The following is a 25,920-nucleotide window of genomic DNA, read 5'->3' as shown; positions in this document are numbered from 1 at the left end:
CTTGTCTTCAGTATCCTTCTGGCTTGTTCCCTCGGGGAAAGTGTTCATTAGGAGCATCTTCTGTTGCTTTAAGGGTCCAGTTTCCCAAGATGTTTAGTGATTTCTCTCCAGGACTGTGGGAGAGAAAGATGTTGCCTTGCCCCTTCTTTGACCTGTATCTTTTCCCTCTCAGTGGGCAGTTCTGTGAGACCCCTCCCCGCCCACCTGCCCCCAGAAGCCCCTGCGAGGGGACTGAGTGCCAGAATGGAGCCAACTGTGTGGACCAGGGCAGCGGGCCGGTGTGCCAGTGCCTTCCAGGTTTCGGCGGCCCCGAGTGTGAGAAGTTGCTCAGTGTTAACTTTGTGGATCGGGACACCTACCTGCAGTTCACCGATCTGCAGAACTGGCCACGGGCCAACATCACGCTGCAGGTGCGTGCCCAGGGCGCCAGTCACAGAGGGGAGTCAGGCAGCAGGGGGCCGTGGCCTCAGGTCCGAGCATCAAGTGGCATCCTTGCCCAAAACTGGGAGCAGCCTGTGTCAGTCAAAACGCTTGGGATGTGGGTCAGGCACATCTGGAGATGTTATCAGGTCACAGAAGCAGTCTCAAGGCAGGGCCAGAAGTGGTCTCCTGGGTGACCGGGTCCTCTCCCACTATCCAGTCTTGCCTACTCCTGAGCTTCAGCCTCGAATGCTGCACACGGGTTTCTCCACGTGGCTAGGACACAGTCAGGGTTGGCTCTGGGCTTGTATCTTTGGCCACCTGTCCCTGGGGCCCTTATTTTGCCATTTCGTGTCTTGAATTTCATCTCAGAACATCAGTGTTTCGAGGGCAAAGAGCGGGTCCCACTTGAATAGCACTGTTTGCTAAATGTTTCTTGGGGAGGGAGAGGACAGTGCACATCACATGATAAAAGTTTGCGTCTCCTCTTTGGCCATCTCCCTCTTCCAACAGCTGCATTCCCTACCCTGGCAGCCACTTCTCTCTGTCCTCTTCTTTTCTCCCAGAGCCCTTCAGCCTCCCGACGTGCTCACTGTGCTCTCCCCCACTTTATCACCTCTCCTAAGTCTTGCCCAGGTACACTGTCTATACTGCAACAACACAGCTAGCCCAACTGCTCAGTGAAATAATATTCACCACACCCTCCCAGCCACTGCCTCAGGCACCTCCTGCTGTCCCCGTCACTGGCCTGTCTTCAGTCCCATTCCCATCCCTGGACCAGTCACTGAGTCCAGCGAAACGGGTGCTATGAGGTGTCCAGCCTGGGCTGTGTGCCAGCCCTGTGTATGAGACCAGGGAGTCAGGCTGTCTACCAGAAGCAATGGGGGAAGAGGGACAAGGCAGGATCATCGTTTCTACGGCTTCACAGAGGGCTCCCCCCACCAAGGCAACTCCAGCTTTTGCTCACACAGATTCAGACAGGTGCTACCTCCTGAGTGGCTCCTTCCAGGTTTGGGTGGTCATGGCTATTAGAGAGCCCTCTTCACCTTGTCCTCTCTGTGGCTCCCAGAGGCCCATAGAACAAGCTACCCTGCATCGATCTGACTTTCCTCTCCGGGCACATAGTCCTAAGGTCTCTTACCTGCCCCTTCTCGCACGTCGTTTCCCGGCCTCAGCTGGTCTGTCTGCCTTCTCTCTGTGGCCCTGGCCAGCCTGGCAGTGGATGGGATTTGAACTAGGGGCTGCCAGCCTCTGTCAGCATCCCCTTGAGGATGTGTCCCCTGGGCAGCCAGGGGAGGGCAGCTCTACGCACAGCATCCCTCTTCCAAATGTGGATCCCCCATCTGTCCCACCTACCTGTGCCACTGATGGGTGGGGTGGGGTGGCAGAGAAAGTGCCCTTGCCCATCAGGTCTCCACGGCAGAGGACAACGGGATCCTGCTGTACAATGGGGACAATGACCACATCGCAGTGGAGCTGTACCAGGGTCATGTGCGTGTCAGCTACGACCCAGGCAGCTACCCCAGCTCTGCCATCTACAGGTAAGGCTTCCTCATGCCCACTGCCCTCCCTCAGGGTGTCCCAGGCCAAGAGCAGGTGGTTATCGGGACCTCCAGAACCTGGGCTGCCCATGTAGGAAGATACAGTGTTTGGGCCCATCTTGGAGCTGAGGCTGAGATCGAGGCCTGAGCAGTGGACCGACCCTTCCCTATCCTACTTCCTCCTCACAAGGGGGTCTGTAGTGCGAAGGGGAGGGGGGATAATTTGGAGACCCCTGCCCCAAACTGCTCACCTTTCCCTAGGGAGTCCCAAGAAGCAGAGCAGGAGGGGCCAGGCCCCAGGCCACCGAGTCCCCATGGTCTCCTCCCTGAGAGATGTTACTCCCTGGAAAGCAGCTGCTGACCAGTGGCATTTTTGGGGAAGGGCCCAGGCAGGGATGGGCTGAACTGAAGCCCATTCCCTGGGGTGGGGGCACCCCCTCTTCTTCTAGTGCTGAGACGATCAATGACGGGCAGTTCCACACTGTTGAGCTAGTCACCTTTGACCAGATGGTGAATCTCTCCATCGATGGAGGCAGTCCCATGACCATGGACAACTTTGGCAAACACTACACACTAAACAGCGAGGCCCCCCTCTACGTGGGAGGTAAGGACCTGGCCAGGTAGAGGCTGCGGCTGGCTCTCCCCAGGCCTCCCCATCAAGTAATGTGACAGCCATTCCAAGTGGGGCCTCTGTTGCTTTCTGGCCTGAGTTTTGCCAGGACAGCTGGTGCCCAGGCCACCGGACGACGGGAGCATTCCAAGCTGCCAGGGGATTGTCCTTCCTGGCCTGGAGCCCAGGCTGCTGTCAAGCTCAGACCGACCAAGAAGGATAGATGCCTAGGTTAGCCTGACCTTGGGGGAAGCCTGGAACTTTCCTAGCTCTCTTCCAAAGTGGGTACTTTCCCTCTTGTCTTTGGGCCAGAAGGGGCTTGTCAAGCATTCAGGGTCCATTCCCAGTCTTGGAGCTGCTGTGAGAGACCCAGGCACCCAGCAGGAGTCTCCACATCAGCTGGGACCTCCCAGCTGGCTTTACAGGCTTTGCAGGTTAAATGCCCCTGTCTGCCACCCGCCAACATTTCCAGGTCTGAACAAGTCAGGTTTCTGCAACAGTGGGGCTTTCTCAGTGCTGCAGAGGGCCTTGGTGAGACTGCGGGCAGGTGTGAAGGAGAGAGCCCTGGGCTCTACTCCCAACTCCGCTGTTTGTTAGTCGTACAACTTCAGGCAAATCACTGACCACAAGATGGGTTTCAGCTACTCCTCCCTCCAAGGGTTGCTGTGATCACCACGACAGCAGGTGACAAAGCAGCATACACCTTGGTTCCAGGCCCAGGTCCTCTGCTGCTTTTGGAGTCTTTGGGAGGTGAAAGCTGGTATCCCAGAGGGCAGGAAGGGTGAGGGCAGACTTTAGGCACCCAGAGCTTCCTTTGTCAGCTGGCCACTGCCAAGCCTGGCACCTGTGGGTTCTGGTCATTGAGGGAACAGGCTTTCCTTTTTTGTTTTCTGGGAAAGGAGTCTGGACCCTCCAAGGTGGCAAAGGATCTTGGCTCAGGGTTGCAAAGACAGAAAGACGGAGGCCGAGGGCGGGAGGGAACACTGTGGAGATGCCCAGTGGACCGAGGGCGGTAGGGTCAGACATGGTCTGAGCCTGACTCAGCCCAACTCTGCTCGCTCCTACCCACCCAAGGGATGCCAGTGGATGTGAACTCGGCTGCCTTCCGCCTGTGGCAGATCCTCAACGGCACAAGCTTCCACGGTTGCATCCGAAACCTGTACATTAACAACGAACTGCAGGACTTCACCAAGACGCGGATGAAGCCAGGCGTGGTGCCAGGCTGTGAGCCCTGCCGAAAGCTCTACTGCCTGCATGGCATCTGCCAGCCCAATGCCACCCCTGGGCCCGTGTGCCATTGTGAGGCGGGCTGGGGGGGCCTACATTGTGACCAGCCAGCCGACGGCCCCTGCCATGGCCACAAGTGAGCCTTAGCTGGGTTCGGGGAGCCCTCACCCCTTGCCCGTTCCTTTCCCCATGCTGAGGGCTGCTGCATAGACTGTATTTTTAACACCCCAAACTGGAACATGTGGCCCAGCACAGGGTTTTTTTTCCATTTTTTCCCCCTAGTTTTCAGTTTTTACTAACAGGAAGAGGTCCCTAGGGATACAGAATCACATTTTTCTCCCTTTGTTTGTCTTAGGAATAGGATAACCTCCCCGGATGCCAAAGCTGGGGGTGTGGGTTCCCTGGGATTGGACTGGCTCCAGCCTATTCTCACAGTACCTTTTCTCTGTCCCCTCCAGGTGTGTCCACGGGCAATGTATGCCCCTCGACGCTCTCTCCTACAGCTGCCAGTGCCAGGATGGGTACTCGGGGGCTCTGTGCAACCAGGCTGGGGCACCTGTAGACCCCTGCGGGGGCCTGCAGTGCCTGCATGGCCACTGCCAGGCCTTGGCCACCAAAGGGGCACACTGTGTGTGTGACCCAGGCTTTTCGGGCGAGCTGTGTGAGCAAGGTCAGGGGCCCCCCTCCTGACATGCCCTCTCCAGGGCCCCTCCCCACAACTTGCATTAGTGACTTGACTTTTCCTCTTCCAAACCCTGGCATCCCCTCTGTGCCTCCTCCCCTCTCCTCTCCCACATCTTGGGCTGCTCTTGGGCTGTAGTACCCACTACCCTCTAGGCTCTGACCCCCACCCCCAAATGGTTCGTCTTGCCCTGAAGCCCCCTTATCCAGGGCAAGTGCCCCTTCTGGCTGGGGTCTCTCCTTATAGAAGGGGCTGCCCAGGGGAACAGCTCCTGCACAAACCTCAACATCTTGGCCCCATCACCTTGCGACCCAAGAGCAACAGGAAGTCTGAGGGTTGGGGACTCTTTCCCAGGCCCTCCCTGGCCCGTGTAACCCAGATGTTTCTGCTGGGATTGAGACTGCTGAGGCTAGGCAGAGGGAAGCTGGAGAAGTCCAGAACTCAAGCACCTTCAGGGGCCCTTAGGCCCCTGCTCCTGGCACAGATTCCTTCTCTATTGTTCTCGCCTCCCCAGTCTCCAGCCTCCTCTTGCACTCTTCCAGCAACTGGGAGCCCACTTACCTGACAGCCTACTCTGTCCTGGAGGGCCCTGGCAGCTAGAAAGTTCTTCCTACTGACTGGCCTATGGGCCCAGAAGGAAGCCTGTGCATGTGCATGTCGGGTGGGGTCGGAGGTGGAGTCTAAGCGCTAGAGGACATGGTCCTTGGATGCGCCTCTCTGCTGCCTCCGGCCTCCCCGGGGCCGGCGGCGCTGGCCCATGGGTGTGCCCTGAGGCTTTCTCTTGGTGTCTGTCCTATCCAGAGTCCGAGTGCCGGGGGGACCCTGTCCGGGACTTTCACCAGGTCCAGAGGGGCTATGCCATCTGCCAGACCACGCGCCCGCTGTCGTGGGTGGAGTGCCGGGGCTCATGCCCAGGTCAGGGCTGCTGCCAGGGCCTGCGGCTGAAGCGGAGGAAGTTCACCTTTGAGTGCAGCGACGGGACCTCTTTTGCCGAGGAGGTGGAGAAGCCCACCAAGTGTGGCTGTGCCCTCTGCGAGTAGCGCCAGGCTAGACGGGGAGGGGTGAGGCAGGCGAGAGGGCACGGCTGCAGTGAAGCCGGGTGGCCCGCAGTGGGGTGGGGGTGCGGGCCATCCTGCCTGTTCCTGAGCGGCAGGGCCCTCTGGCCCCACCCCACAGCAATCTCTTGGGGGGGGTGACCAGGCCGGCAGCTGGGGGTGGGGTGGGTGGGCGTGGCCCGGGCTTTAGGCCGCCCTCTCCAGAAGTGCCTTGCACAAACAGGCGCTTAATAAATATTTGTTGAATGAATGTGTGCTTGAGGTCAGGCCAAGAAGTGCACAGAATGATGACCCTTCCCTGCCACCCACCCTGCTTGCCTACTACCTGGGTCTGAAGAAGGGACTGGCCCCTTCCCAAAACAGCCTTTCCCTCTCGCCGGTGGCCCACACTGCCCTCAGAAGCCCCTTGCCCCCTGTCCCCTGCAGATAACTTTGAAACCTCCCCTGGGGCAGCCAGCCAGGATCTCTGCTTTTTCTGTTGCTGCAGCATCTGCCAGCAGTAGGCCAGGCTGCACAGGGGAAGGGCCCCCTCCTGCTGGCCGGGAAGGGACTAACCCTTGCCTCCTGGGCTGATGTAGCACTAAAGCCACTGCTCAATGGGGAGTGAGGCTGCGGCTAGAGGAGGGTCCCTTAGGACCAGACCCCTGAATCCTGAAGTTACGAGTTGACCATTGTAGCTTCAAAAATGTCCACTGGGTCTGTTTGGAGTGGCAGTCCCACCAGAGAGGACAGGCGCTGGGGAGGTTCTTGGTTCCAGCAGAATAACCACCACCTCCAGACACCACCAAAGGGGCATTGGTCCTAGGCCTTCCTAGCCCCTAGCCAGCCACAGGATGCTGTCAAGCCATTGGCAGGGGCAAGGGGGTGTGGTCTAGGCTGCTTAGCCAGGGAGGCTTCCCCTCCCACGGAGACTGGGTCCAGACCCCCTCACCGTGCAGGCCAGTAGGGAGCAGTGGTACAGGCACCAGGAAACCTCTGCTGCCTGTCACTCTGGGCAAACGTTTTCCCCATCTATGGTCCTCTGTCTCCTAGCTGTCCCATGGGGAGGTGGTTTGAACATACATATGAGCAATGTAGACCTTCCCACTGTGGCTCCGGAAGGGAGGCTAGAGGAGGTAGAAGATGCATGTTCATGAATCACATCAAGTATTTATGTGCCTAACTGGGCTGGCACTGTGGGTGTTCTGCTCTCACGGACAGATATGAACTAATCGTAGAGCATCACAGGAATGACCAGGATGCCTGGGAAGAGTTGAGCCGAGCGAGGGCTCCGACCACTAGACACTGGCCCAGGCTAGGGCTGCTTACCCCAGGCGTTTGCAAGGAAGGACTCTGTGTTTGAAGAGTCACTGAATATGGGGCCATGTGACTACAACTTCCATGCTTCCATGCTTCTCTTCCATGCACAATGAAAACAAAGATTATCTTTGAGCTTAAATAGCAAGCTGGCTAGAAGATAGGTCACACGCTCCTGTCCAGATATCTCCCCAAGAGAGTGTGCCCCCAGGGGACGCCAGTGGGCAAGAGGAGCAAGCATGTCCCTTTCCTGGCTCCTTCCACCTGCAAACAGAAGACAGGGCTGGGGGAGCCTGCTGGGTGGGGCTGAGGTGGTAGTGCACCTGGGTAGGGCTGAGGTGGTGTCCTCAGCCACCATGGGCGGTGGGAGGAGCTCCTGGTGCTGAGTGGTAGAGGGCTGGAGCCTCTGACAACTGAGGAAGCCTGGCACGCTCCACTACACCAGGACTCTGGCCAGCGAGTTGGGAGCCCTGGAAGCCCTGTAATGGGAAGAGGATCCTGCCCTGCCCAACTGCAGAGGCATTTTCATGGCTGGATCTGCTCCTCACCAGGGACCTGGCTCTATTTTCTTGTGGTTCTGAGCAGGGCCACGGTGCCCTTCTCCGTGGACAGCAGCCTGGGCCTCGAGGGCCTTCTCCTAGGGCTGCACGGCATCCCTCTCTTACCTACAGTTTCTGGACCACGTGGGACCCTGGAGAGCAGTTCTAGCGCTAGGCAGGTACTGATATATGGAGGAAAGTTCAAGTGCAGCTGGCACTTACCCCTTCCATGGAAGAGAGGTGTTTGGGCCAACCGACCCCAAGACACTTACCTTCCCGTGGTCACCGCCATTCCGACACTGCCCTGGAGTAGAAGTGGCTTCCTGGGCTTGAGGGGCACTAACCAGCAGCAGCCTCTTCATCTGCGGATGGGTGATGGCTGCCAGAAGTCCTGCTCTCCCGCTCCCGTGGGGTTGGGAGGGCAGAGTACGGGGTGTGCGTTCGCAGGGTGTCGCCCCTACCCGCCCCTCCACAACACCCCGCATCTCAGCCTGGCCCCGCATGCACCCTCAGTGGAGCTACAAGATTGGGATCCACCACAAGAGTGAGGGCAGCAAGGAGCCACGTGGTGTGTCCCAGGATCAACGTTTCCTCAACCACCAACCTGCAAGTTGCTAAGGAACTGGACCACCGCTCATCTCGTCCGTCCACATTTAGGCCCAGGAGAAGGCTCTGGCGAAACCAGCTCCGATTAATCACCTCCACACCTTGTCACCCCTCTGATAAAGATAAACCTTCATTCACTTTGGTGTCACCACCGGCTGTCTCCAACATGCACCGAAGGGACACAAGCAGGGCAAGTCCTGAGGTTGCTGCTGCTTTGGCAGCACTGCTGGCGACGGTGGCCGGGGCTCCCTGGGAAGGTGTCAGGAACAGGCCGGACTCGTCTCCTCTTTGCCTGCTGTTAGCCTAACCACGAAAGTATCTCTTTATACAGAATACTTAACAGATTCTAATATATATTTGTATTTCATTTTGTTATAGTATTTTTATATGTTAAAGTCAATTATCTCGTGTCTCGTTTTGATTTTCAGATGCTGTGTGGTAGTGACACTTTGTTTAGGGGTCTCTGTAGTCTTATCTGGATCACTCTTTTAGAGAGACTGGTTTAGAACAGGCCCGTGAGGGAGCCACACCTGCCCTTTCCCTAGAATTATTCTAGAACATGTTGGATATTGTCTGTTGTCTTCCATGTGAACATGACATTGATTCACTCAGGTTCTGCCTTGTTGATCTCTTTTTCTGCACTAAGGATGAGCCCAGGGCTGCTGACATGCAGATTCCCAGGGTTTGAGGGTTTCTAGGCTGCCCACACACTGGCCACAATCCCCCGATGGCTCTCAGAGGCAGCACGTGTAGGACACCTGCCCTTGGAACTCTCTGGTCTTCATAAAGTGGCAGAGGAGGTCGGTTCTTCCCAAAGGAGGAAGGGGAGGTCTGGGGGATGGCTTGGTCATAGCTCCCTGGGGATGTGAGTGCAGTGGCAGAGCCTGGCCCTGCACAGCACATGCAGAGATCTGGGCGGGGGAGGGGTCCTCGTCCTCATTTCCCCTCAAGTATCTGGAGTCACACCCAGAGTTTGTGAACAGAGTCACATCCACATTTAACCTGGCTCTGAAGGTTTTAGTTCACTGGGGCAACAGATTAGAAAGCAGTACGGTTTCTCAAACTGTCCTGTAAGGTTAACCTGAGTGTCACTAGAAGAGTGGTTCGTAGGGATCAGTGGAGAAAGAAAGCAAACACACTTCTACAGTAGTTCTACTACGACTCCAGACTGTAGAATTGCTCTTAGCAATTTTTTAGGATGCATGACCTGAGCATCTAGGTGAGGCCAGGTGCTGGCAGTCGGGCTGGGCAAGGCCCCCACCACCAAGGAGACCCACCTGGTTCTCCTCGGATGCCAGGATCAGAGACTGATTCCCCACTAGATCATGATGACGGTTACACAAGTCATACCTGAACAGCACATGGTCACCTTGAAAGTGGGCGGTGATGGTAACTGCAGTGTCTGCAAAGCAATTAGGGATTTGGGAGGAAATGTAATGAACTGGGTATAAGGAAGAAAATGGGTTAAAATAGGGTTGTAAGCTCAAGTGTCTGGCCAATAGGTTACCTAAGTAAATGGGCACCTGCCCTTCTGGCCCATCATTTGTATTACCACTTCTGATGTAGCAGCGGGTAACAGACCGATTTCCCTACTGTTAAAGAAAAAAGGGACAAATGGCAGCTGACGGGGACTTCTGGTGACCTTAGAAGCACATTTTCCAATCTGCTGAGCTCTACCTGATTCGTACCATGCACTAACTTTATTAGATGTTCATTATGATTTTTAAAAGAGAAGCCAGAAACCAAATTTTATGTAAACCCTCACAGTTCATGTGTACAGATAACTTTTTTAAACACTGGGCTCAATAAAATACAACTGTGAGCCACCAGTTTGCAACCTCTGAATTAAAGGAAAGTAAGTAGCAACTTTAACAGTTAAAAGGAAATCCCCGACCAAGGAAATGAGCTTAGCAGGGCTTGGTTGGGGAGTGGAAGCAACAGAAAGAATGACCAGGCTTCCAGCTAGAGTTGCCAAGTTTTCCCGAGATTGGTGCTAAAGCATGTCTGTCACCCCTACACTCTGTGCTCTCAGAGCTAATTTTAGAGACGTCTCCTCACCCCAAGCCAGTCAGTCTGCACCTCTCCGGCCATATTCTAGTTATCCTCCCATGGGATGAATATGGGAGGAAAAGAAGTCTATTTTAACCATGAAAACTCCTAATCTGGAACAAGATAAATTCTCCAAATTCAAGTGAACAGAGGTGGGGTTATTTTCACTGGATATAGTTCTGCATGTCAATGGCCACCGTCATGTAACGTATTCAGGAAACCATGGCTGACTCCGAAAGGAAATCACTGGCCCACTGGACCCTTACATAAACCCCTCTGAAGCAGAACTGAAAGAATATAGTGAAACAGGTCATGGGGCTAGTAAATGTAAATGCCAACGTTCTGCCCTTCCCCAACATGGGCTACACAGACAGCCGGGCAGCCCCCCTTGGCAGCTGTGCATATCACCCTGGTATTTAACAGTGGCTTACCTGGTTCACCAGGTCCCCCGCCCCTCAGGATGAAGCACTGGCACCTTTCCAACTCCACCATGGGAATTCCAAGGATTCATCCGCAGTATTTTCTTTTCCCCGAAGTTAGGCATACCTCACAAAATGGCCTCAGATCTACCAAACAACATTCCCTTAGGTCCCAACACCGTGGCCGAGGCAGAAGTATTAGAAGTATTGTCTTTTGGTTCCTTCTGGCAACTGCTCAACTTTGCCACAGGCTACAAGTTGAATCCTGGGCTTCAGTGCATTCTGTTCCCTGTCCAGTAACTACACAAACACACTTTAATATCAAAGAAGTTTAATACGCTGCAATAAAATAAGCGCCTAGAAAAAGCTCATGGAATAGATGTCAATGTTAGAGAAATCCCTCCCACACATCCTCTAGCTCCATACCCCATCCCTCAAAACCAAACAAGAAAATCTGAAACAACAAAGGAAATCCGTCCAAGCTTGGATTTCAGTGAGGGCCCCTTTACCAATAACAAGAACACAGTTTCCTACATGGCCTAATAGGAAAGTAAAACACAGAAGCACAAAAAGTCCACAAGATTTCAATATTTAAGAGACTTGGTACATATTCAAAGTTAAAATAACTCCAACTTTTATAGCTATACATATTGTTTTAAAGCAACTTAATATATTTTTAAATTTCATATATACACTCTCAAAGGTTCTTCAGGTGAGGTATGTAAACATTGTCTAATGAAAAATTTTCAATGTTTCAAACCAACAAATTCACAGCATACATTGAATTTTCATCCATTAAAGACACAGTATTTTCCTACACTCACTAACACAGTGGAAATCCAGGCCCAAGGATACACATCTATCATCCAGATGAACATTTGTAGAACTTCTCAATTTACTGCTTTTGGAAAGACCACCTGCACACAGGTTAGGGGCACACACTTGGTACCGAGAATCCAGAGACTCTCTCCTTAGGCATCTGGATCACTGGCTAAGACTCACAAGACAGCAAAAAGGAGCACATCTGAACAACTACAAGATTGACCTCGGCAATGACAACACTGGGAGGAACCAGAAAGACCTTAAAGGAACGGTAGAGATTCATCTTAGAGCTCCCTGGATCCACAGCCGGATCAGCAGCCCCTGCCCTAATCTCATTCTGAAGGGTTGTGGCCTAAAAAGAATAAAAACCCAACACGGCACCTGAGCTTCAGTTAAATTGCATGGGCCTCCTATGGCCCCCTGGCCCCTGAAAGGCATGAACTCTAGCCTAAAGTAGGACCCTGGGCTGTGCTTTTCATACAGGTTGGGGTTGAATTCCTTACTACCATAACGCATATGGGAAAATAATGCCATGAGTTCACAAAGACGACCACTGCCTGCACACAGGCACTGGCCGATGACCTTGGAGGAGCTCAATTTTGAAAACTACTTGTTCCCTGAGGGTAAACAGCAGGCTTCTATTGAGATTAAGTGAGGCTAATAAAGGGATTATTTATTACAAGGTAATAAACACGTGGGGAGCCTCAGGCCAGAGTTCTATTTTACTCGCACATAATCTACGACGCCCCCTCCCCGCCCTCCCACCACAGTAGTCACCTTCCCAATGACACAATATAGGTCAGTTTCTTTCCTCTTGCTTGCTTTCAGGCTCAGCAGTGGAAAGTTTTATTCTAACGCACCCACTTCAATCTAAAAAAACACTAGTGAAAAATTCCAAACACCGTCATAAATACAAAAGAGAAGACATATTCCAAAAGCCTAAAAAACTACATTATTCTATTAATGGTTATTCGGGTGTGGGGTATTTTTCATAAAGTTTAGGACGGTCACAAGGAGAGGCTGCTAAACAGCTTAGAAACCTGTTGAACTGGACACGCTGGGAGAGGAGGGACTGCCTTCCTTGCTCCCATCTAAACGGCTTAACCCCAGACATTTCAAACCCAGGCACAGAGGAGGATCACAGGAAGTGGGCTTAGCTTTCCAAGGTAGGGCAGATAGACTCAAAGGGCTTTTAACTGTCAATTTAAAATTTTAATGTAAAAAGTTCTTATGTTCACAGCCAAATGAGCTTTGCCTCGACTAGATTCTGGAAGCCCTGCAAATTCATGGAAAAATAGATCAGTTTTCAATCTCTATGCCCAATTTTTGATGTGTCTGGTGCTGGCAGATTTCTCATCCATTGCTAGAGTTGTAGGACATGAAGAAGCGTGCAGACGAACAGAAGCAAAAATTCAAGTACAGCCACCTCTCCGGCAAAGGCAAGAGGTCTTAGCAAGAGCTGTTCTACCCCCACCCTATCCTCTGAGACAAGGGCCAACGCAGAGCCCAGAATAAATTGTTATTACCTAGGATCTTATTGCTTATGGGCAACACATCAGAAAGAACACCTGGAAATCTGCTCTGCAGATCTGGGAACTGACCGGTTTATCATACATATATAAATATATATATCATATATATATATCATATATATATGATATATATATATGATATATATACACACACACATATTTTATTTATATATATATATATATATATATATATATATATATATATATATATATGGCATAACCAGATGAGAAGAGGGGGCAATTAAAGCTTGGATTTGATGTAGAGTTACAGATCAAATGCCCCAAACAGCTCTCAACCTGCTGGTTTTTGTTCTTTCTCCATGTGTGAACTGTGTTATGAAAGGAAGTCCACTGCTCAAAATATAGTCTTCTACAATACTACAATGCAAACCAACATCACTCAGAACATGAATCTGTATACAGCACGTGTAATAAATATTTTTAAAAAACTATTTACAACATTACTTCTTGTGAACATTAGATGAGAGCAAAATTTATTTCCTCCTGCAAAGGTTAAAAAAGTTTTGACGGTCTAGTTCAGTGCTAAATTCCCTGGCACCTAGTTACCCATTCACATTTCATCTGAAAATCAGATTTGCTTACAAATAGTATCTTAGAAAAAACATTCTCCAGCATTGCTGTTCAAGTGTCCTCCTCGTTTGTTAGAAAAGACAAAGGGAGGCCATAAGAAAATATGCAAATTACGGTTCAAGCGGATGAGAACCTCCCCCCACCCCACCCCCACCATGTGTCCAGTCCCAAGCTCTCTGGTCTTGGAGCCGTGGTTCTCAGTCCAGCCAGCTGCGGAGAATGAGAGTCACGGCTTAGACAGAGGTGCCCAGGAATGGGGCACAGAGAAGAGGAACACGATCATAAAGCATCCGTTCTGTTAAATCTAGGGGTGCTCTGAATTGCAGACCAAGACTCCTGAGAGGTAAAGCTGCACACACCTTAGAGCAGACGGTCTCCTCCTGTAACCACGGGTGACAGGTGGGGCTGGCCACATCTGCACAGATGTTTGCTGAGACAGGGAGAAGGGGGAGTGCAAGGGGGAAGACAAGGAGGAGGGTGAGGAGAAGGAGGGCTGAGGTGCTCAAGAGTACTGTCGAGGTGCAGAAGGAAACGTGCTTATCTCCCATGGTTAATGAATGTGAATAGGTGTGTGTCTTTCACAAACATGAGAAAGACTAAAAATACATCTTAATGCTTTCTTTAGGCAACCAGTGGTTTCTCCATAGCCCCACAGGTATGGGTTTGGAGTTCCTTGGGGTTACAACTAAGGCTCGTTTCCGTGGACAGGGTGTTGAGTGGACAGTTGGAAGGGATCAGCTGCGTATGCAAAAAAAGTGGGCAGCTTGAGGCAAGCCCCAATGCCATGCCTGGCACAGCCATACCAGTTGTGGGAGACTCACTTTGTTCTGGGATGGGATGACAGTGGATTCCCAATCCACTCTGCGTCTGCCCAGAGTGAGGGTTTTGAGGCGGCACCCTTCTGCCTTCACTGTGTTGTTTGGGGGTTCAATGGATGAGCAAGGTAATTGGGGAGGACAGGTGGCTAGAAAGAACACTTTTTTGGAAAGCCCTTTCGACAGTTAATTTTTTGTTGTTAAAATAAATACTTTCTATAGAAGCATTTGAACAGGAAAATACCACTATTTACACAGTGAAATAAATTCAACAGTGGTGAATGTAACTGTGTATTACACCGTGTATTTGAAACCACAGTCAAGAACACAGTCTCCTAGAACACTGGTGAAACTGATACCCTTAAGATACAGTGGCCTTAAAACGAATCCCTACCTGTGGTATAAACATACATAATTATGCAGATCTTGTTTATATGGCATCTTTCCCACAAACTACCTCCCCAATACTACAGCTTCAGCTGCAAGACAGCATGAGGTGCAGATTATAGAAAACAAGTGGGCTGAAAAAGCTGATAAATTGAAGAGTATTTGGACTCAACGGCTAAATGCTGGAAGGAAAATAAAGGGATATGAAAAGAAAGATGCTTCTAGTATGACACGTATGTGCTCAGTGACATGCTTGGGAGGTATGGTACTGTCCCAGAGAAGATACCTCCTAGAAGGGGGCTGGGCGGCACAAGCAGAAGAGGAAGAGAGGAGGGGCCAAAGATGGCTCCTCAAGACGAGCTGAGCCAGGCCAGAGAGCTCGGAACTTCTTCAGACTACAGCTGCTGGTGTGCCAACAAGGGGCCATCAACATGCAGGTGTTCACGAGAGGGCGGAGGGAGGGCAGGCTGGACTCGGGTTCAAATGGGCACGGGGGTCATTCGTTTAGGTTCACAAGTAGTGGCCAGAGCTTGGGGAGTGAGCTTGCAAGTGTACAACAAAGGAAAAAGGGTGCTAGAGGGTGAAAGGGGCACGCCTGTTCTGGCCAGGGGAGGCACTGTTCTGGGATTCAGGTTCATTACCAAATCTGTTTGTGGGCAGCACTGCCACAGAGGAGACGTAAAAGACTTTGCACTTCTGGTTTTAACTACTTATCCTAGTAGATCAGATCACGATTCAACAAACATTCAATCAACGAAGAGGGATCTTTTCTTCTTCTTTAGTGCACAAGCATCACTCAGAAATAACGTGCAACAGCAGCTGTGTGCCGAGATGAACAAGTGAGACCCCCTAAAAGGAAGGATGTGGTGCAGTGCTGGATTATGTGAAAAAATGTTTGTGCCTAGCTGTCCTCATATTTTATCCTGAACAATGTACTGCAAGGGTCAGTAAAGCTTTTTGTGAAGAGCCAGGTGGTGAATATTTTACATTTTAGGCTGTGTCCACTACATATGGTTTCTGTTCCTTTTTTTTTTTTTTTTTTTTTTTAAATATAATCCTTTAAAAAATAAAAGGTAAAATGCATTCCTCCAACCTCCAGCATACTATAAGACCATGAGCACCTGTTTCATTGTTGTTGCTCTTTCATGGGCAGTCTATACCTTCACGTCCCTTGCCTACTGACCACCTTGCATTAAGTGGGATGGTCTCAGGCCGGTGAGAAAGCCTCTGTGCGTCACAGTGCTTGCCAGGTGGGACTAACTACACAGCCGTCCCTCTAGACAACAAAGCTGAGGGTGTCCCCTAAGCACCGAGTGTATGCCACCAGGGCTCTGGGAAAAGGAAGATCGGACAGACAGGAGGTAATGGAAGGAAACGACCAGCTTTGGCTCAATCCGAAGAGCAAAAGCATGAGCAAGTGCACCCTCTGCAGAAGTGCCCTGGGTGCTTCCCTGGGTCCCCAGCACGACAAGGCAAAGCCCTGCATCAGAAGTGTCATCAGAGAGCTCTGGGTTTCTGCTTGAGTGTGACTTATTATCTCTAAAGGAAAGAGGTCAGACCTTCAAGTCTTCCAGTATGTCCACTGTAGAACAAGAGGTCGAACTGTTCTGACATTTCACGGAATGAACTGAAGGTTGCCTCAAAAGGCTTTTCATAATTCTGCTTGTTTTAAATGCAATAATCTTTTTATTTTCATTTTTTTCCCTGAAAAAGGATTTGGGAGCAAGCCCAGGGAAGAATACTTACTGCTGGGGTGTAAGGACTGCCTTGCTGATGTGATTATAGACCCGATTTTATACTGACAGAAAAATTTCCAGTATTTCAGTGGGTATCAAGCAATAAGAAGACAAAAATTAATAGCTGAGAAGTCAAAACGATAACTGTCTGTTTCAAAATAACCGAAATAATCAGTGTTCTGGGGCCACTGACAGAAATTTTTTCACTGGCATGACATTCAACTTCCTTTGGGAAAAAACCAGTATGGAAGTTTATCCTTGAGTTCTGGGGGACGGGGAAGACCAACAGCCTGGAAGCTGACTGGATTTGATGCAAAGACATAATGTACAACTTCTCAGTCACACTCAGGTTACATAATATGCCCCAATTTTCTATTCTTTCCTAAAAGCACGTTCAAAGCCCCTAGTTTTCATTTGCTGGCTTGCCTTTAATAAAATAATTTTGAAAGGAAAGTATATGACTAAAAAAATACCAGTGCTGATACATTTTTAGTTTCCTAGAAGCTGGCCCAAAATATTACATAATAAATACCTTGGGTTAGTGACTGGACTTTGTTTTTCCTTCTGTGAAAAGGCTTTTTCCGTATCTAAATATCTAAATGAGAATACCACAGTATTCTCAACTAATTTTGAGAAAAACCAAATCTTGGCTTACCTTAGGAACAAACAAGACGTGAGGCCGGAGTCAAGTCTATGATAAAGGCTGAGTGAAACGAGAGGCCAGGCCACATTTACAACTCTGAAGCCCTGTTTGCTCACGGGGTCTGACTCTTGAGGCTAACAGTGGCCTCACTGTGGCTGCAGTGACGGGCGGTTCTAAGAAGGAAGGTATGAGGCTACGGCAGCTCACGAGTCAGGAGATGGCAGTCAGGGTGCTATAGCAATATACCGTGTCTCCTCTGTAGCAAGAGAAAATAAAGAAGTGTAAAAAGAAGAACAAAACTGAGGTAAGATAAGGGGGAAAAGAAGAAGAGGACAGAGAGGAGAGGAGGACAAAGAAAGGAGAAGATCAATCAGGCAAAATTTGTTAGTGAAAAAGGATTATTTTCTTAAGCAAGGAGGGTCAACAAACTTTTTCTGAAAGGTCCAGACGGTAAATCCTTTAGGCTTTGCAGGCCCTTGGTCTCTGCTATAAATGTGATACTCTGCTGGAAACCTGCCAAGGAAAATACACGAACAAATGGGCATGGCTATGTTCCAATAAACTTTTATTTACAAGAGTGACCAGCCCATATTCTGCAGACCCTTGATCCTCTGTAAGCCAAATGACAGTTTGTGCGGGCTGACAGAAAACCAATAGGAACGGGTGTGGCTCCCCGGCCTAGCACCCCGGGAAATTCCAATACAGTCCCTGGTGCAGTGACAAGCCACCAGCCTTGCTGATGGTGGTACTTACAGAATCTCCGACCTGCATCATGTAGCACGCTGTCTTTCCCACTTAGCTCTCGGGTCCTTCAATCAGCAGGAATGCTGCCCATAGAGGGGGGGTGACAGCTTCAGCCCTCACCACGAATCCACCACGAGGCAGGAAAGAGACCAAACCTCAGTTCAAAGCAAAAGTCTTGAAGTGATGTGTTTCACTGATGTCCTATCTGAACAGCGTGTGATGCACAGAGGAGCCCCTCAGAAGCAGCACCTATGAAGAGACGAGGACCTGCACCTCTCCTAGCCGCACTACTGCAAGGATGAAACCCACAGTCCAAGATTACTGTTTTTAGATAAGGCTTGTGTAGAAATCTTTAATGAAGTACAGATGCAACAGAATTAACCTAAGGGATCCAAGGGACTAGCAACTGCAGATTAACACACACCAGTGACATTCCAATGCGGGAAGCCTTAAGAGCAGACTAAACGTTCATTGCCTTCCTGCTGTGCTGCAAGATTGCTATGAGGGAGGCTCTGGACCCTGACTGGGGAGCAGTTTCCATGTTGTCCTCCCAAACCCAGGGAGCCTGAAGGGCTAGAAAATGGGGGACAGAAAATGGGTCTCCTGAAGAGGGCCCAGCTCTGGAGAGCTATGGTAGAGCTTCAGTCATTGCTCCGCAGGCATCCTGCAGCTCTCCCAGAAGCTCAGAGGTAATACCGGCGTTCTCAGGTCATCAACTTCAGCTCCATCACTGGGACAGTCAGAGTATAGGCCCAGGAGCAGAGTTTTCTTTTTTCTTAATTTGGAATCTGGAATGTGGGACAGATTGCCTTTGCATCTGGTGGCAAGCCATACTGTGAAGATGGCTATAAAAAGGAGGTCTTTGTGAGACAGGGGAAACAAGGGGGAACTTGAGTCAATTCCAAGTCTGGCTTGGAGGTGTCTAGGAGACAGGTTTGCCAGTATCGGCTGTAAGAGTAAAAGGGTGTTCCAGAGCCAGCCCTCAAGTTTGTTTGTTTGTTTTCCTTTCTTCTATTAGCAAAATTAGCTGAATCAGCAAAAATGAGATTCAACAAATATAAAAATAATTCTAAGCTTTTAAGTGTTCTAATTACGTAGAATCCCAGTCTATTTAAATGCAGTTACTACTCTAAAGTGTAAGTTGAGCCACTGCAGTGTATAAAAAAAGGCATACACATGCATACCTTTCCCCAAATGCCGCCTAAGACGGGAAGAAAGGCTATTATCTTGAAGTAAGCTTTTTAAAATGAAAAAGCACTTAGAAAAGTAATGGAATGGATGACAGACCCGAAACTGGAAGAGTTCCACCCACTCACACTGCCTCACACCTCTCCCTAAGTTAATCCAAGCACCGCTACAATGCAGTCTACGTGCAGCTAAGGGGGGCACCTTGAGTATACGCACAGGAGTCCACACATGTCACATTGGCAGACCTCAGCTGGTTAAGTCACCACAAAAACAGTATCCAGTGACGACTATATGAAAATATTTTTTTTTAACTTTAAAACCACTTTTAAAAGATCAACCAAACCTACTCAAAAACATACTAATGCTTCTGTGCAACTTAATGCTGAGAAAGGGCTGCCAACATACACACTCAGCAGTTTTATTAATATAGGTAGCTCTTGAATGGCCAAAGTCAAAGATATTAAAAAGAAAAAAAGAGACTCATGGGATAGGAGACACTGGAAAAAAAAAAAAAAAAGTCAAGGCTTCACTGAAGATAGTAAGCTTCCCTACCTATGAAATTCAATGCAATTTTCAATTTCCCATGAATCACATGCTTTTCTCCAGTCCTATCCAGTCATCAGAAGTTTCCATTATATACAGCAAGCTTTTCACAGAATGGGTAGAAGGCCTGTTTTATCATGATTTGGCTGAACTATACATGAAAAAAGTCCACCCGGGTTTACCTAAACAGATCTGAACAATCTAAATGGAAAACTTTTAGTAAAACAGACAGGGTGGCACCTGTCCACACAAGCCTACTTCTGTGACGGAGCATGTTAGAGAAGTTGGCTGAAGCTTTAACAACCAAGCCTTTTTTGTAGAGTGGCCCAGTGGAAATGTGGAAGTCACACTGTGTTATAATGGAGCAATGTTACGGGCATCAAGGGAAAGCCCATGCAACCACCTCAGGCGTCACTCAGGAAAGGCAAACAACATTAGTTAAAACACCGCAGCTCTCAATTCTGAGCCATGGAATAGAGCCTGACGTGATAGAGGCGGGAGTGATACCACAAGCATTAACTACCAGTATGGCACTAACCAATTAGAATGCTAACACCCACTCTAACCATGTACGTTCACACTGGAGCACACCAGCTGAACGTCAGCTCCGGGTGGGGGGAGCGCTGCAGGCCCACTATGAGACGGGGCTGCTTCCTCCAACAGCAAAGTTGCTCTGAACTTTACATAACTCTGTGCTGTTTAGACCTTTCTGAGCCTCATGCCAAACTGGTTTTGGGGATACTCACAGAGACCCTGGGCCACATTTAAACCATCTGGCCTGTGCTAATTACCCAGCTCATGAACGAACGCCCTAGCACACTGCATGGCGACAAAGAATCTTACTGCAGAACCGGGGCTGGGAGACATCTGTGGCTAATAACCACAGGCAAATGCACATGCACAAACTCTTAAACTTTTCTATTACTGGAAATAACAACCTGGCTTTCTTTGAATATGGAAGTATTTGGGGTAAGAAAGAATATTAGAACAGTCACTCTTATCCTAATTGTCAAGTTACAGTTACAAGATGAAAAAAAAAAAATCCTACATTTTTTTTCCCCCAAAGTCAGAAGAAAACCTTGTTTAGAGTGCTAGCAAGCTGGCAAGGCCAAAAATGAAAAGGATGGCAAGAATCAGTAATGCGAATCACTTGGGGGATGTAAATAATTTTTAGAGGTCATAACCCAATATTAACACCATGTGACGCATCTTCTGTCCCATGGGCACATAATTTAGAATACATTTTCTCAAATGACAAAGGATCAAAAGTGAGAGGAGTGACCAATAATGAACAGAATATGAATTTTTAAAAAGGGGTAACAGAAATATTCATCTTTTATAATAATAATAATTTCCCTCTGCATTCTCTACATACCATAAAAGTGATTTGGTTTAGCTTTCGAGAATCATTGAAACAAACAAACAAGACAGAGAGGGAAGTTCACTGCTAGGGTTTGCAAAGAGGAGTGTCTGTTCAGGTACAGACACTGCAGGGTGGCTGCTGAAAAGCTACTTTTATGTGCATGATGGTGGTCTTCTCGGCTACAGTACAAGTGCTTGTGCATCAAGTATAAAATACAAGCCTTTAATCACATAGATCAGCTTTTTAGCTTTTGTAAATTTAAAAACAAAAAGGATAAATAAGGCACTGTACTTTTAAAAACTAAAACTGCTTGGTTCCAAGTTTAAAACCCAAGGAACAACCAGAATATAATATATAACTTCCCTTACTCAGCCTCAGAGAAAGACTCTGCAAGTTCCCTTCTCCATCTGAGATGCATTTTTCTGACATCTTAAATTGTGATGTTCTCCATTAACTGCAGATTTGAAAGGCTGGATAAGCTTATAAAAGCAGGTTTAGTTAATGCAAAACGAAGGGTTACTTTTGTAGGACAGTTTAACTCTCGGCTACCAGCCTTGCGATCACTTTGTGTCCAGCCGTCTCCGTTTGCCATGGGAAGAGTCCAGCTTTGCCTTCAGCTTTCGCTTTCTCTGGGCCGCACTGCTCTCTGGGGTTTTTGTCAAGGGTCTGGCCCGAGACTTTCCACTGCTTTGCTTCCTGTTGGTGGCTTTCTGTGGCCTTGAAGAGGATTCACCTGCCCCCTTTTGCTTTGCAGGTTTCGTCACTGTGTCTGAGGCGGCTGGCTGAGCGGGTCTTTTGTTTGTATTTTCTTTTTCCCTCCTGGAGGGAGGGCAGTTCTTCCCAGGGGACTTTTTGGGGATCTTCACTTTATTCTCTTTCAAGGATGTCTTTTTGGGCAGTTGGCTGATTCTGTCCCTTGCAGCTGGCTTCTTGGCAGCAGGGGTTTTGGTGGATCCATCACTATGCTTTTCTTTGCTGGCTTTGACCACAGGTCCCTTGTCCTTCCTGTCCTGAGCGGTGCCGCTTTCTGTCCTCTTGCGTTTATTCTGCACTTCGGCTTTCGGCAAGATTTCAGACATCTGCTTCCCCTTCCTTCCCTTCATTCCATCAGTACTCTTGGGCTTAATGGGAAACCCATCTGCATCCACTTGCAGGGCAAGCTTGGGGGACATCAGAGGGTTGATGCATACACTCTTACAACTCTGTTTACTCTCCACAGCCTGTCCAAATGGGCTCTCCATTTTCTCGTTCTTGATCAAACATTGCTGGGCTCTGAGCTTTCCTCGAATATTGGAGTATTTTCTGAGGATCCGAGTACTGGCTGGGGTAGGTGAATTTGTGGGAGGATGGCTATTTCTACCTTCCTTGACTTCCTCTACAGTGTCTTCAGAATTGGGGCTGAGGCTGACATCACTGCCATCCTCTGGCTCCACTTGGTCAGGATTCTCTCGAAATTTAGCCCAGAGCTTCTGTGTTTTCCAATTGTTTCTAGCAGGAGTAGCTCCAGGAAATTTCTTCAAGTGTTTTTTCAAGCGTTCAGCCTGTAGTGAACTGGGGTACAGGCTGGAAGGAGAGTATTTCTGAAGAGGATGCTTGACAGGGGGGATGTCTCCTGGAAGACGAGTGTTGAGCTTCTTCACGATAACCAGAGACCGGGTTTCAGTTGTCTCTAAGAACCATTTGCAAACATTAGATAACTTAAAGTTTGTCATAAACAGCATCTGAACAGGAGAAAACTTTTGAACCTCCAATGAACCCCGACATTTCCGTGACCTTTTTTTGCTTTTCCAAATCTCCTTTAGTTTATCTGACTTGTTCCTTGATCTTGGCGTTGGCTGGGCTTCCTTTTCCAACTGGATCCAACCTTTCTGGACTCTCATGTACTGAGCATTGAAGCTGGCAATAAGCTCTTGGTTCTCCTCCTCTGCACACCATTCCACAAACTTTGGCTGGTCATCTACCACTGTGTCCACATCATCCTCATGTAAGGGATCTCCACTCTCTGAAGCTTCCTTTTCCTTTGGCATTGGGTTTCCCTGTGTTGCTTCCTTTTCTGAAGTCACTTTTGCAGTGTCCAAGGAGTCCAGAGAATGAGTATGTCTTAGGTTGTAAGTTGAAGAGGTCAGTCTTGTAAGCCTCGGGACGCACTGTGGGGGCCCGGCCGCATCACCACTTCCACTATTTGACAAGCCACGTGCACTGGATGGCACATCGCTCTGGTCACCTTTATGCTGGGTGTTTGCACTGCCAACCTCATTCACAACCTCCTCCGTATCGTGTGCAGGAATTGGTTCTGGCTTCTCTTTTGATTGTTCTGGGAAAGTACATGGAATATTTTCTGAGGGAGCATGAGCATTTTTCTCACCTAACTTAGACTGAACATAGATTTCCAGTCTTTCTCCAGGCAGGGGCTGGCCTACTGTGGTTATGGGATCACCGCAGGGGAAAATACCTCCTTCTTCCCCTTTGACCTCTTTAGCCAGCATGTTTTTAAAAGTCTGCCTGGTGATGATCCCACCTTCTTTGCCCTCCTGCTCGGCATCTTTCTCAGAGGGCTTTTCATGGACCTCTGGGTTTTCAGTGTCCTCCAAAGCTTTTGTATGGAAACCGTCAGCCAGAAGACTCTCAGGTGTTGTCTCACCAGGGCACCCTTCCTTTTTAGAACGTTTCATAACAGGATTTTTGGAAACCTTGATCTCAGGACTAGCAGAGGAAGAATCTGAACTTTGACTTCTTAGGCACCTATCAGCAGAAGAGGGATCAGAAAGCTGACTTCTTAGGCACCTGTCAGAGGCCTCAGGGAGTTTTTTAACTTTTTTCTTCTTGTCCAGATTCTCTTCGGGTGAGTCAATGTTTTGATCACACATGTCTCTTTCTGAAGAATGTTTTACGTTACTGCCCTGTCCCTCTAATTTTCCTGTACCACCTGCTGTCTCACTTTCCTCAATTTCGTTGGGGTTTTCATTAGTAAAAGTGCTGCTTTCCTTCAAGAGTGGGTCGGTATCTAGCTCCTGAGTGTCTTCAGTCTCAGCCTCAGTACTGATGCTTTGGTTGTCTTCAGCTTTTCCCAGGCTCAGAGGAGGCTCCAAGCCCACTGGAGGACTCTGACTTTCTGAGCAAGGAGGACCTTCCTCTCTACTGACTGTTTCAGGAGAAGAATGAGGCCCGGAAACAACATCTTCATTGCCTCCCTCAGAAGTGCTCTCAATAGAGGAAACCAGGTGACAGTCTTGGGTGACAGTCCCCTCCTTGATTTCCAGCAGTTCGACTGGCTGCTGGTCTCGTTCAGGGGAAGCTATCCCACTTGCTGTGGGAGTTGAGACCATGGAGCTGCCTTCTGGCGTGTCCTCTTTGGGAAGGTGAACAGGGAGAGGCGACACCAGGCTGGAGGCTGTTGTTTCCTTTGACCTAGGAGAGCTGCTCGGATTTGGTTTATTTGTCACGGGGCAAACCTCAGGCTCTTGAGATTCCTTTTCCGAGGAAGCATCTCTGTCTCCTTCCTTAAGGGAGATTATTTCTTTACTAGGTTCTTCGTGGTCATCATCTCTGGGATGCTGCACATCCACGGCGGGTCCAGGGGCTGAAAGTGTAAGGGTCTGCTTGGGAGTGACCATTGCCTCCGGCTCCAGGGTTGAACAGCTCGCTTTTTCTTGGGAGTGTAAATTTCTGGCCAGCGTGCGAACAGTTGGCAGCTCACAACAATCACCATTGAAAAAGTATCCCCGAGTACTCTTTCTGGCTGTTTTCCGAGAGGATAATATTGATCTTTGATTCTCAAAGTGGCATTCTGTTATTGGCTGACTGATATAAACGACATCACACTGGTTATCATAATCGTTTATCCTCAACCCTGATGCCCTTTTACTTTTCCGAGCTGTCTTAATGGAGGTCGAGATCATCTTGGTTCGTGAATGTCCATTAGATGCTTTGTGTACAGCTGGCATAGGGCTGGGGGCTAACCAACCATCTTTGGAATGATCAAACTGGCCCTTATCACTGGGATGTAAATGATAACTCACCTTATTTCTTCCTAGTGAGTGAAGATGGTTCTCTTGCTTTGGCCTTGAATCTTGTTCACTGGACTCTAACTCCTGGCGCAAAGGTGTTTTTGAGCTACACAGTAAAGCGTTCTCTTTGTCAGCAGTTCTAGGTGAATTCCCCATAAACCCTGAGTCCCAAGCCTCTTCTGATAAAGCTTTGAATGAATTTCTCTGAGAAATAATACAGCTGTTGCTCTCCTCACTATTCTCAGCTGCCCCTTTTACTGCAATTAGACTTTCTACTAAAGCTGAGCTCTGCATATGGTCTTTACCATCCTCGCGAATTTTCACATTTGTGTCTTGCTCCTGTCCAGTGGTTTGCCCCTCCAAGCTCTTAGAGATGTGGTGGAAGTTTAATGAGGAAGAATTCGATGCAGTGAGGTATCCCAGAGTGGAACTATCCGTTGAACTACCAGAATTAGGTTTAGTGGTTGGAAGTTCAGAGGAATCTTTCTGGGTAACAGCCAAGGCATTCTCTCTCCCATCTACAGACTTCATCTCGGGAGGAGGCTCCTTCAGGGCCTGTTCTGTCACGCGTAGAGGGCTGTGAGAGTCCGATGAGTCTACGAACAAATCTACAGAAGTAGGAGACTTCCTATCGAGACACACAGCATCCTTTTCCTTATGTTTGGTGCCTAGTTGGGCACAGCCGGCACTGCAAGTGGATGCGTCCATTGCTCCAGAATCAGGGTGCAGGTCCTCGTGGCCTGGCTGGGATTCAGTGTACAGATCGTTCAGAACACGAATGAACTGCTTCTGATGATGAGTGCACAGTTTGACCATAAACTTCTCCAGCGGGGACTTCGACTGATTGTTAGAATCTACTGCTAGAGCCTCTGTTGAATTCTCACTAGACAGACAAAGAGAAGGAAGAAATTAGTATGGTCATTCTCCAAAGAAAATTTTTACCCTATGAAATTCACCAGACGTTACTCATGTTGTAAAGAGAATGGACACTCTAAAACTCCTTCTAAGTGCCCAGGTAAATTTGATTCCATAAATGAGGGGTATTTACCTAATTGAAATATAAGGCTAGCCCTGTTATATTCTCAAATTTTAGTAACATCCTTCA

At 49.0% G+C, this 25,920-nt stretch overlaps 2 protein-coding genes across 3 annotated transcripts in view; one reads left to right on the top strand and one right to left on the bottom strand.

The window, feature by feature from the left end:
- SLIT1 (slit guidance ligand 1) overlaps window positions 1–5,645 on the top strand; it is a 143,349-nt gene extending 137,704 nt beyond the window's left edge. The window contains exons 30-35 of the mRNA XM_042960064.1: window positions 173–410; window positions 1,831–1,961; window positions 2,411–2,565; window positions 3,646–3,934; window positions 4,257–4,468; window positions 5,282–5,645. Of these exons, the coding sequence (XP_042815998.1) occupies window positions 173–410; window positions 1,831–1,961; window positions 2,411–2,565; window positions 3,646–3,934; window positions 4,257–4,468; window positions 5,282–5,520 (1,264 nt within the window). The 3' untranslated portion in view covers window positions 5,521–5,645. The remainder of the gene's footprint in view (window positions 1–172; window positions 411–1,830; window positions 1,962–2,410; window positions 2,566–3,645; window positions 3,935–4,256; window positions 4,469–5,281) is intronic.
- A 7,372-nt stretch (window positions 5,646–13,017) lies between these two features.
- LCOR (ligand dependent nuclear receptor corepressor) overlaps window positions 13,018–25,920 on the bottom strand; it is a 142,388-nt gene continuing 129,485 nt past the window's right edge. For both annotated transcript variants that reach the window (XM_042960292.1, XM_042960291.1), the window contains one exon: window positions 13,018–25,698. In XM_042960292.1, the coding sequence (XP_042816226.1) occupies window positions 21,369–25,698 (4,330 nt within the window). In that variant the 3' untranslated portion in view covers window positions 13,018–21,368. The remainder of the gene's footprint in view (window positions 25,699–25,920) is intronic.

The sequence above is a fragment of the Panthera tigris genome, chromosome D2, assembly GCF_018350195.1.
Source record: "Panthera tigris isolate Pti1 chromosome D2, P.tigris_Pti1_mat1.1, whole genome shotgun sequence".
Taxonomy (NCBI): Eukaryota; Metazoa; Chordata; class Mammalia; order Carnivora; family Felidae; genus Panthera; species Panthera tigris.
Note: the sequence above shows the minus strand (reverse complement) of the source record. Positions and strands in the feature narration are given on the sequence as shown.